The sequence below is a fragment of the Phoca vitulina genome, unplaced genomic scaffold (genome assembly GCF_004348235.1).
Source record: "Phoca vitulina isolate PV1807 unplaced genomic scaffold, GSC_HSeal_1.0 scaffold8, whole genome shotgun sequence".
NCBI lineage: Eukaryota > Metazoa > Chordata > Mammalia > Carnivora > Phocidae > Phoca > Phoca vitulina.
Window position 1 is genome coordinate 23,375,545 of NW_022589711.1, and position 12,364 is coordinate 23,387,908.

A 12,364-nucleotide genomic window follows, 5' to 3' on the forward strand; every position below is an offset into this window, starting at 1 on the left:
ATCCATGTTCATCAGGGATATTGGTCTGTAATTCTCCTTTTTGGTGGGGTCTTTGTCCTTTTATTTTAATAAATGAATTTCCTAAGAGAAGGAAAAAAGGAAATGCAGAAGGTATCAGAGTATGGACTTAAACTCCTTTCTCTAGAGCTTTCACTCTCTCTGTATTAAGCATGAATAGCAGTTTACAAAAGTATGTATACTGCATAATTTCCCTATCTGCAAACATGTGGATGTATGTATGCATGGACACTGTGCACAATAGTTAAAAGCATATGAAAGCAGTGGTAAATCTGACAAATAATGTGCAAAATCTCTACTCAGAAAAAGAAAAAAAAAGCTTTTCTGAATGAAATTGAAGAATACCTAAATAAATGGAAAGATGGGTTGGAAGATTCAGTATTGAAAAAAATGTCAATTCTCCCTAAATGCACCTACAGATTTAATAAAAGCCCAATAAAAATCACAGTAGGATTTCTTATAGAAACTGATGAAGCTGATTCTATTATTCACATGGAAATGCAAAGAATGCACAATAATAGTCAAGACCACTTTGAAAATGAACAAAGTTAGATGTCTAACAATATCTGATTCTAAGACTTCATATAGAACTTCAGTATCAAGACAGTGCCGTATTGTTGTAAACATAGACAAATAAATCAGTGAAACAGAATAAAGTCCAGAAATAAACCCATAAATATATGGACAGCTGATTTTACAAAGGTAAAAAGTAATTCAGCAGAGAAAAGATAGTTTTTTCAACAAATTAAGCAGAAACAATTGGATATCTATATGCAAAAAAGGAACTCTGATCCAGATAATACACAAAAAAGGATAATAGACATAAATGTACAATCAAAGAAATACAACACCAAAAGCACCATCCATAAAAGAAAAAAAATTTATAATTAACTTCATTAAAAGACTTGCTGTTCAAGAAATATTTCTAAAATAAAATGACAAACCAGAGAATTTCAGAAAATATGTATAAATCATTTAGCTGATAATGGACTCATATTCAGATATAAGGAGTACTATCAAAACTAAAAAAATAGAAAACAAATAATCCAATTAAAAACTGGCAAAAGATTTGAATAGACTTTTCACTGAATATGGCATACAGAAGTCAAATAAGGGCACCAAATGATGCTAACCATCCTTAATCATCAGGGAAATGCAAATTAAAACTACAATGAAACACTTCAACCTACCTATTAAAATAACTGAAATTGAAAAGACAATCCATACCAGAAGCAACAATACAGACCTTTTGTACTCATAGCGAAACAACAAAATGTGTTAGGAGATAAGGACATAACATTTAAGGGGGAAGGAAATTTCAGTCAAGTTTTGTTATGTTAAAAGCTACCTCTGGGGGTGCCTGGGTGGCTCAGTCAGTTAAGCCTCCAACTCTTAATTTCAACTCGTGTCAGGATCTCAGGGTCATGGGACGGAGCCCTGGACAGCTCAGCACAGATTTGGCTTGGGATTCTTTCCCCCTCTCAAATAAATAAATAAAATCTTAAAAAAAAAAAAAAGTACCTCTGCTCATCATGCTGCTTACTCAACCCTTTTGTAGAATATTCACAGTGAATCCTCTTTCATCTATGCTAATTTTTCACTTTCTCTTGCACTATCAACATTCTAAGAATGTTGGAAATCCAGGAAAATGGATTAATAAATCTATCAAAAAATACATCTCTTTTCCTTGCCTATGTTGCTGGCCATGATGCAACTGGAGGTTAATTTTTTTTTAAGATATCAAATCAAATTGTCATAAACAAGTAAATTAAGTTTTATTTTTCTGAACAAATGTTCATTGGCAACTTTCTCTGTTGAGACAAATCTGAACCAAGTTTTAAATCCCTCAATAGTTTTGCATTATGTTAGGGTAAAGAATAAAGCCCCTGACCCATCCTCCAAGGTCCCTTGTGATTATATGCTGGCCTCCCTGACCCCAACTGGTTCCTGCCTGCTTCTCTCATAACATGCCAGCCACATTTACAATGCAGTGCTTCTCCTATGATCTGGGCTCTCTGATAATCTAGGCCCTCCAACAATAAAGGTCTTGTGGATGACACAAGACCAGAGGCAGCAATCACCGTGTTAGAAATGAAGACCCTCAGGCCCCTCCTAGATCTACAGACACAGAATCTACATTTTAACAAGATTTCTCTCTAGGAGATTCACAGGCATTGAAGTTTGAGAAGCACTGAGCTATGGTACCTCTCACTGTGGTGCTTTATCTTTGTTTCCCTTTGCACTTCCCCTGACCTTTGCCTACTAAGATTTTTCATCAGATTTCAGCTTAAAGTGTGGAGTCAGGTCAAAGTCTGGAATGTGAGCTGAAGTTTGCGTGAGGAGGACCACTTTCCTTGGGGTTGGCTCCTGAAGGGAATCTAAATTCTGGCCTCAGTAAAATCATGTATGATTAAAATAAATCATGTATGATTAGCTCAGACAAGAACATATTGATCAAAGCACTCAGCTATTTTATAGATACTGATTTGCATAAACATGTCAGAATTGTCATTTGGGGTGGAAAGCAGGAGCATAAAGTGCAATTTCTACTGTTGCAACTAGAACTGTATACGTGACATGATGTTTATGATCTCGCAGGCTGTAATGCCCGATGGGACTCCTGGACTTCTTGTACAGATTCAAATCTGCAATGCCCAGAAGAACAGCTTAGTTGTGTCCTAAAGGGAACCCTTGGGTGCTATTAGGGGAATTTTAGCTCTTCACGCCGTCTTCTTCTGGCATAAGCACAGAGTTGTACAGTTGGTTGACTCTTGTGTTCAACGCAAATTTATATAAACAGCATTTTGCTGAGTTTGGTGAATGAAGCCTCCAAAATGAATCAGTTTGCAAAGAGTTGCTGCCTGTGCTACGGTCATTCTGGTGCAACAAAATTTTTTTGCACTTGAGAAAGCCCAGCCTTGATAGGATCTCCATAATGTCTTAAGAGATATTGGTAAGAGATTGATTTATGTAACACTCATTGTTTTTTATAGAAAGTTAAAAATACTGTTACGTTTATAAATAATTTTGATTTGGTTTATAACATGACCAAATAGCAGGTTGAAAATGGGAAACAACTCGTATGATACTATATATTAACTAACTAGAATTTAAATAAAAATTTGAAACAAACTAGAAAAGAAAACAAATAGTGAATAATCTAATAATGTTTTACTATTGTGAGTAAAATCTGGGTAAGCAAAATGGCTCGAAGACTAAATTGCACTCTTTAATCATCAATCATAGGAAAATTATAATGACTCCATAGGATAAGCTTGGTGAACTAGAACGTTAGACAATTTAAAAATGGGTTTAAGGATTTAGGTCATAATGTTTCCCACGTAAGAAGTCTTTCTGATGATTCTGCTCAAAATGTTTATTCCATTTAATTAACCACATTCTCTGATTAAGCTTTTAAGTTAAATCACTAAACTGTTCACCTGTGTATCCTTTCACCCACTTCTGACAATAATTTCATTGAGTAATTTATATATATACATAGGAGGAAAAATGCAGAAAATATCCCTCCAGGGTTCTTTCTACTTTCTGACTTAATAAAGGCTCAATGATTGAACTTGAATTTTCAATTATTTAGTAGCTTGGGATTGTATGGAGGGAAACCCATTCCAAATAAATATACATTTACCAATTGCAATCATTGGCATTGGCTATTTAGATTGCCTGGATTAGGTTCCAGTCTTTTGTTCGATTTTATTCTGCTAAAAACCTGGTGGAGAGGAAAGAGCTCTCAAGTAAAATGGGAATAGCTAGAGAAAGTCAGTTCTAATTACTGTAAAAACAAAGATAAAGTAACTTTTAAATATGGAAAGAACTTTCAGCAGTGCTAGTATATTTGTGAACAATACAAAATTTCTGGCCTAAAATTAAAATGACAGTTTCTATTTCATACGCATTTTCCATAGAAAAATAAAGTTGGAATTTAGAATGAAAGAAATAGAAATGATACCCAGTATTGACAACTTTTAATGAAAACCAGAATTAAGACAAACATTTACCCCCAATCTCTGAGCTATTCCCTTTATTTCATCTTCAGCCTTTCTCTGATACTTCCTCTATCTCTCTTCAGGGCCTGGCCTTTCCTATCCCTATCCATCTATGAATACACTATGGATACTCAGTGGGCAGCAGATGATCCCCACTGCTCCCCACATTCCTTGGAGCACCCTATTTCATTCTCCTCACTGCAGTGCCCCTTGTTTCCCATTCACTTCTTATTACTCTCTGACCTCAACTCTATCAGAAAATGGAAACTGCTCTCATGAAAGCCACTATGTGTCGACCTCTGAGAGTCCTGGACCTGGGGCGGCGAAGGAACTGAGAAAAAGAGACGACAGTATAGCGAGGCACAGGGGACCCCAAGCAAACAGCCCGAGGTGCCAAGGTTTATTTTCCATAATCTAATATACCTTCTACGATGATATAGGTCTATAATGATTTACAGCAGGGGCTTAGTATAAGGCACATTCTTCCACGTACACAGGGTTAGTTAAGTGAAGCAGTGGGAGTGGAGAAGGAGTAAAGAAATCTGTAACTGGCTGTGATCAATTAATTGTAAACACCACTGTACTCGGACCTTAACACAGGATAAGAGAACAGAGAAGGGAGCGCCCAGTGTGCTGTTTACAGCTGGCTTCCTATCTACAAAACATCTTCTGCTGTGTACTTTAGAACAGACCACACACATCCCAAGGGCATTTCACTCTGATCCTTTCGGGTTATTTTTAACCCTGCAATCTCGAGTTTTCTCAGCGATCTCGGAGCCTGAGCGAACATGCACCAGTGGTCGTTGTGGCGTTCTGTTTCCCACAACTATGAATCTCTTAATTCCACACTTAATGATCGCTGATCATTCCTTATTCCACCAGAGCACTTTTCACTTTTGGCACTGTACTTCACCTTGTCCTTCTTGAGTGTTTTTCTCTCTTTAATTCTGGAACACTCACCTTTCCTATTCCTTCATGTTTCTTTGATCACTCTGCTCAGTGTCCTTACTGGTCTTTCCTTTTCTTGTTTTGTCTAATCCAGAGCTCTTGGTTGCAAGAGGAGATGGGTTAAGTGAGTGGGAATTGGCTTTAATATAGAAATGCTAGGGGATTGGAGAAATCCACTGGAAAAATGGGCAGGAACACAATGCCAGAAAGACAGCCTGTCAAACAGCCAAAATCATGTCCCTAGTATATATAGCTTGATAAGAGCTTCTGTCCTTGCTCCTGGATGCAGAATGCAACAGCTCAACTGATAATGCCATTGTTGTGGGTGTAGGATACATTTTCTACTTTTCCCTTGGTTGATTTTGTAATCAAAACTCTCTTTTTTTTCCCCTGACCCTTTGTCTCCTTCTCTCCATATTCCAAATCCAGTGTAGGTGAGTTTGACTGGCAAACCTACATCAAGTCCCCTCATTCTAGGTGCTAGGGGATGGGAATGTCAACATCTATAACTTTTGGCCTCTAGACCAGATGACAGCTTTTTCTGCCACCAGGACTCATGCAGTAGAACATAGGATCAGATGTTATCCAACAAATACATCATGTATATCCATTTTGTAATCTCTTTAATAAAACTTCTTTGAGTTCCTTTCTATGTCCTCCTTCTTTTTACCTTATGCACACTCTTCAATGATGAATCATATATAACTATGTTTTTAGTCACCCTAATGGCTCCCAGTCATCATTTCTATTAAGCTCTTATAAAACCATACTGCTGAATATATTTCACCCAGATGTTCCCAGAATGTTCCTTGCAAAAACTGGCTACCACACCTGAGTCCTCAATCTCAATTTTTGATGACCATCTACCCAGGCACAAAGTGTCTTCTTTTTCCTTCACTGACCACCTCCCTTCACATCTAATATGTCACTGAGTCCTAGTGACTGTACATTCTGGTTGACTTTGAGCTACCTCTTTGTCCTCCTCATTACTCCCAATGTCATATCACACATAGTCTAAGAACTTCATATGCTGTTTAATCAACTGGCAACATTTATAAAATGCATATTATTACAACCAATTCATGACCTACCAAATCAATTTCTATTGTAATATCTCAGAATCTATATTTTGTACAAGAACTCTCCTAGATAATTTTGATGCATATTTTGGCTTGGGAATCACTGGACAATAATAACAACTTCCTGATTGGTGTCCTTTACTCTAGTTTCCTCTCCCTTCAGCCTATTTTCTACAACCAAACATTTAATTTAATAAATATCTTAGGATGCCACTTCCTTTCTTAAAATTTTCAGTCCCAACCTATTGTTTGAAGGATAAATTTGAAGATGTTTCACAGGGCATTGACTCACTGTACAATCCAGGCCCTTCTAACATCTTTACTTTTGTTGCCGCATCAATGTCTTACACACAGAATTTGCCTACCTCATTCAATGGTTACCCCATAAATTTGCTCATGTTCAGAATGTTTTTCTTGTCTTCCAAATCTGCTTATTCTGCACATAGTATGAACTTAAATAGTTGTATTTTTCCAGTATAACAATTCCCACAAACAGTTGCCTTGTTAGAATAAATAAAATTACAGCCTACTGTATGATTTTATTTCAGTTACCCTCACTGAATTGTCTTTTATAAATCTTTAATGAATATTCTTTTTAAATTTACCACATTTAATTTCAGAAGCCATCTTTTAAGAATATGGAAACTAAAAATACAACAGAGCTGGAAGAGTTTGTTCTCACGGGACTCACATATCAACGAGAGTGGCAAATTCCCTTGTTCCTGGTGTTCTTGGTTATATATCTCATCACCATTGTGGGAAACCTCGGTCTGATTGTTCTCATCTGCAATGACCCTCACCTTCACATTCCCATGTATTTATTTCTTGGGAGTCTGGCATTTGTGGATGCTTGGATATCATCTACAGTATCCCCCAAGATGTTGGTCAACTTCTTTGCCAAGAATAAGATGATCTCTCTCTGTGAATGCATGATACAATTTTTTTCCTTTACAGTCAGTGCCACCACAGAATGTTTTCTCCTGGCAACAATGGCATATGATCGGTATGTGGCTGTATGCAAGCCTTTACTTTATCCAATAATTATGACTTACAGACTCTCCATGCAGCTGTTGATTTCATCTTTTGTAGGTGGCCTTTTTCATGCCGTAATTCATATAGGCTTTTTATTCAGATTAACCTTCTGTAATAGTAACATAATACATCACTTTTACTGTGACATCATGCCATTATTTAAAATTTCTTGTACTGATCCTTCTATTAATATTCTCATAGTATTTATTTTTTCTGGGTCAATTCAGATGCTCACCATTCTGATTGTTCTTATCTCTTACACATTAATTCTTTTTATAATCTTAAAAAAGAAGTCTCTGCAAGGCATAAGGAAAGCCTTCTCCACCTGTGGAGCCCATCTCTTATCTGTCTCTCTGTACTACGGCCCCCTTCTCTTCATGTATGTGCGCCCTGGATCTGCACAGGCAGATGATCAAGATATGATGGACTCTCTATTTTACACCATAATAATTCCTTTCTTAAATCCAATGATCTACAGCCTGAGAAATAAGAAAGTTATAGATTCACTGAGAAAAATGTTAAAGAGAAATGCTTAGATTTCATACTAGTGTCTATTCTCCTTCCATTAAAATGACAAAATTGTGCCGACTAATGTTACTATGAGTTGAGTAGTATTTAATTTTTTTTTTTTACAACTATAATTGTCCTAGTCTTTTAATGACTTAAGGTGGGAGAACCTAATATCTCCTTAAAATATTTGTGCATATTATTCAAATCACACAAGGAATTTTAAGCAAGTATTCATATCATACTTAAATAATTAAAGCAGAAAACAAAAATGAAAATATTTCACAGGATTGTCTGTTCTTTGGTGTGACTTTATAAATGCATTAAGTACTAAAGTAGCATAGTGCCTCTGAACAGAACTTGATTGTGATGTCTTTAATACATAAACAGCTGTATAGCCAAAATCCATGTTACATTTAACTGGATAGTGGAGGCAGATTTGTGTTTGAGTGAACAGAGGCAAATCCCAGGAATTCTGCCAGCCATCAAAAGGTTTCTCTTTCTACTTTATTTGGGGCATGGAGAATTTTACCTCTTTTGTGGATTCAACTCTGATATCACAGAGAAATAAAAAAAAATGGGAGCAATGAGGGAAGAAAACGACAAGGGTTTTAAGACAATGAAGAAAGCGTCAAGCAAAGAGATGCTCTTAACTTAGTGTGCTTCTTAAAGGAAGTTAGAGGCAAGTTGCCTCTCCCTGTCTAGGATGCCTTCTATAGGCCCTTTCTAGCTGTGTTTGTCTGTTGTTGGGCAATCTAGACAACTTCACTAATAAAGAAAGCTAACAGATTCAACTGAGGATTTAAGTTGGGGTGGACATAGACAAAAGTGACTGAATAGGAAAGAATGGTTTCAAATTTCCTAGAAGTAAAAAGAAAAAAAAATTAAGCTAGAAAGATTAAGAAATCAATAATATGTAGTTTATTGGAATGTGCTGGTGACAATGAGGGGCTTTAAATGCATGTTACCAAAGTCCAAATAATGTTAAGATGATATAATGTCACAGTGAATGCCTACAGAGACATAAAAATCAACAAGAGTTAGAATGTTTTGTGCCTCAAAGTCCATAAATGTTAGTTTTCCTCACACTCCATTTGCAAAGTGTAATGAGTGATCCAACTTCAATCCACACCTACCCTTTCTCTCTACCACTGATTCCATACACAATCCTACTGATACCACTGAGGCTGTTATCCCCATAACTACCCACTTCCGGGATTTGCAAACTCTAATTACTTATCCTTACCTTCTTGCTGAATCTCTCTTACTTCCTGGACTTTGTAAATTTAGCTCAGATTAAATGATAACTCTTTTCAATAACATTTAATAGATTGTCTTTGCTACTAGGTCAGGTAGTATTATATATGGTATATTTATGTAGATCTTTCTATATATACATATGCATAAATTTTTTGCTTGTGTGTAAGTCCAGATTATGTGATATAGATCTACTTAGATCTACACTTATATCTATATCCATATATCAATAAGTATCTTCTTCACCCTGCATTTGTTCACCCTGGAGTTAATTGAATTTTTTTAAAATAAACCTTGGTTTAATGTTAAAGTCCTTTCCCCCTAATTCTTCTAATGGACCTTGTGTTAAACCCATACACACCCATACACACAGTTACTGAAAGCCTTCTAGACACATCTCACTCTCTCAGTTCAACCTTTTGCCTCTATGGGTCTCTCCAAAGAGAATAAAATCCTCCATCCCACCCCACAACCGTCCATCTTATTTTGTAATTGAAATGATGTCTTTTCTTCAAGGTCTATCAGTTTAAATGTTAACTACTACCTTGATGCATTTCCAGATTACCATAAAGAGGATAGGAATGCATACTCACTTGAAGCATGTTAGTTTATTTATTCTTCTTAGATCACATTTGACCTTGTATAGTGCTTATTTTTGGGTTATAACTTAAAAGTCCTAGTATTCTTGTACTTGTGCAGTGCATAGGACAGTGGCTTACACATGAAGTCCTAAGTAAGTATTTGTGAACTACTTGTGAAATTTAAAAAATGTGACAGCATGAATACATAAAACGCAGTAGACTGTGTCACTCTTTTTCAAATGGTAATGAGTCCAGGGAAATTGCTAGGTTCAGGATAGCTCCTGCAAGCTAGCTTCCCTTTCTGTTTTTTCATGACATGCTTGAGCATTATAAACCTAAAATGAATTCTTCTTCTTATCCGTAGAATTAGTTCCAGGAATGGAGTATGAGAAAATAATTAAGGAGAAGCCCTTTAATTAGATGCTTTTTAAAGATATAAGACATATAAGTATTTAAGACAAATATTATTAAAAAAAGAAATTTCATTATTGTGTATGTCTGGCAGTGCAGATCACAAGATTAGACCAGGTCATCTGTTCTATTTTTGTTTTCCTAGAGATAACTCCAAGTCCCAGCAAAGGAACTGAATGGATCAAAGGCTTTTACTCTTTAAACCCAGATAATTCATGTTATTGCATATGTGTGTAGTTTATTGATTCTTTGCTGTGTAATAGTCCCATCTTTCTGATTTTTCCTGTTAGGTATTTGGTTTTTTGTTCATTCATTGTTATGACCCCAAAACAAAAATAGTAATATAAATTACTACCGTGTATTTCTTCGTTCTCAGAAAGGTCTATTTTCCTAATTGGCTTTTTCTTTGAATGAGAAGTTTGACATCCACCTGTGAGTCTGAGCATGGTGTGTTACCTGTCAAGTCTTACTTTAGACTGGGTGAGTATGGAACAGTCAGCTGGGGGTCTCAGAAGCTCAGATTTCCTCTGTAGCCTCCTCTTGTATATTTCAGGTGTATAGATTCCTTTGCTCTGGTTTGAACTTAAGTAAAATACAAACAACTTTTTTTTTTAAGATTTTATTTATTTATTTGACAGAGAGAGAGACAGTGAGAGAGGGGAACACAAGCAGGGGGAGTGGGACAGGGAGAAGAAGGCTTCCTGCTGAGCAGGGAGCCCGATGCAGGGCTCCATCCCAGGACCCTGGGATCATGACCTGAGCCAAAGGCAGACACGTAATGACTGAGCCACCCAGGCACCCCCAACTACTTTTTCCTTCCAGAAATTCACCAAAATCCCTTGTCCACTGATGTAATCCCATTCTCACTACTGTTACAACTCTATTCGTTTTGTACATTATTTTTGTCATATAAGTAGCATGTTGGGAAAGAGGTAAAATATGTATCTGCTATTTCAGACGAGATATTCTACTGCTTCCTTTAAAAAAAAAACTATGAAATTACATATGTGTTATTTGATAGATACTTAGATGTGAAGGATGGTATCAGAATGCTAAGTCTGTGTATTTGTCTGGAACAACTGCTGCTGATGTGGATTAAGCCGTCCCTTGGAAAGACAAATAACCTACTTTGAATACTTTTTGTTATGAAGGTGTGTTCATTTTCTTAACCTGGAGGTTTAAAAGAACTCATAGTTCCTATAAAAATCTTCTGCACAGCAAAGGAAACTATCAACAAAACAAAAAGGCACCCTACTGAAAGGGAGAAGACATTCCCAAATGATATATCTGACAAGCAGTTAATAGTCAAAATATATAGAGAATTTATACAACTGAACATCAAGAAAACCCAAACAATATAATAAAAATGGGCAGAGGACCTAAATAGATTTTTCTCCAAAAAAGATATAGAAGACCAACTGACACATGAATGGATGGATGCTCAACATCACTAGTCATCAGGGAAATGCAAATCAAAACAACATGATATCACCTTACGTCTGTCACAATACTTAAAATCAAAACCACAGGAAATGAAAAATGTTGGTGAACATGTGTAGAGAAAGGGACCTTCATGCACTTGGTGAGAATACAAATTGGTGTAGCCACTGTAAAAAACAGTTTGGAGGTTCCTTAAAAAATTAAAAATAGAATTACTATATGATACAGTAATCTCCCTACTATTTACCCAAAGAAAATAAAAACCCTGATTCAAAAAAATATACACAACCTGATTTTATTGCAACATTATTTACAATAGCCAAGATATGGGAGCATCCCAAATGTCCACTGGTTGATGAATAGATAAAGAAGTGGTGTGTGTGTGTGTGTGTGCGCACGCACACACATATATAATGGAATATTATTCAGCCATTAGAAAGAATGACATCTTGCCATTTGCAACAACATGGAAGGACCTACAGAGTACAATGCTAAGTGAAATAAGTCAGTCAGAGAAAAACAAATGCCATATGATTTCACTCACATGTGGAATTTAAGAAATAATACAAATGAATAAAACAAAAAAAAGGAGACAAAAAAACATAAAAAGCAGACTTAAATATAGAGAACAAATTGGCAGATGAGAGGTATGTGGGGAGATGGGTGAAATACATAAAGTAGATTAAGAATATACTTATCTTGATGAGCACTGAGAAATGTATAGCATTGTAGAATCACTATACTGTGCACCTGAAACTAATATAATACTATACATTAATTATCTTGAATAAAACGTTTAAAATAAAATAAGTCATACTTCCATCTCTTTAAATATAAATAATATAGTATATATACACTTTTCTCATCAGTTTACAATACTTTTTACTGTTCAGAAGATTGCTAAGAAAATTATCTTAGATTGTATTCAAAGAAACAACAGAATTAGGTTAAGACAAACGCCAGTCAATACTAGAACAGTATTTCTCAATGTCTGCGTTGGAGACAAGCTATAGCAAAATCTTATCGAGTATGTGTATTCCGTATATGTCAAAATATCTCTGGTATAGACATTCATGTTGTTCTTTTA

At 35.8% G+C, this 12,364-nt stretch overlaps 1 protein-coding gene across 1 annotated transcript; it reads left to right on the forward strand.

Moving 5' to 3' along the window:
- The first annotated feature begins 224 nt into the window (after nucleotides 1-224).
- Nucleotides 225-7,617, forward strand: LOC116633515 (olfactory receptor 5H2-like). Its single transcript, XM_032406120.1, has 2 exons — nucleotides 225-242; nucleotides 6,658-7,617. Exon 2 carries the CDS (start codon nucleotides 6,688-6,690, stop codon nucleotides 7,615-7,617), a length of 930 nt encoding a protein of 309 aa, XP_032262011.1. The 5' UTR covers nucleotides 225-242; nucleotides 6,658-6,687.
- The last annotated feature ends 4,747 nt before the right edge of the window (nucleotides 7,618-12,364 follow it).

Excerpts from the sequence above, each read along its gene's own strand:
- LOC116633515 (XM_032406120.1), top strand. The coding sequence starts at position 6,688 with ATGGAAACTAAAAATACAACAGAGCTGGAAGAGTTTGTTCTCACGGGA.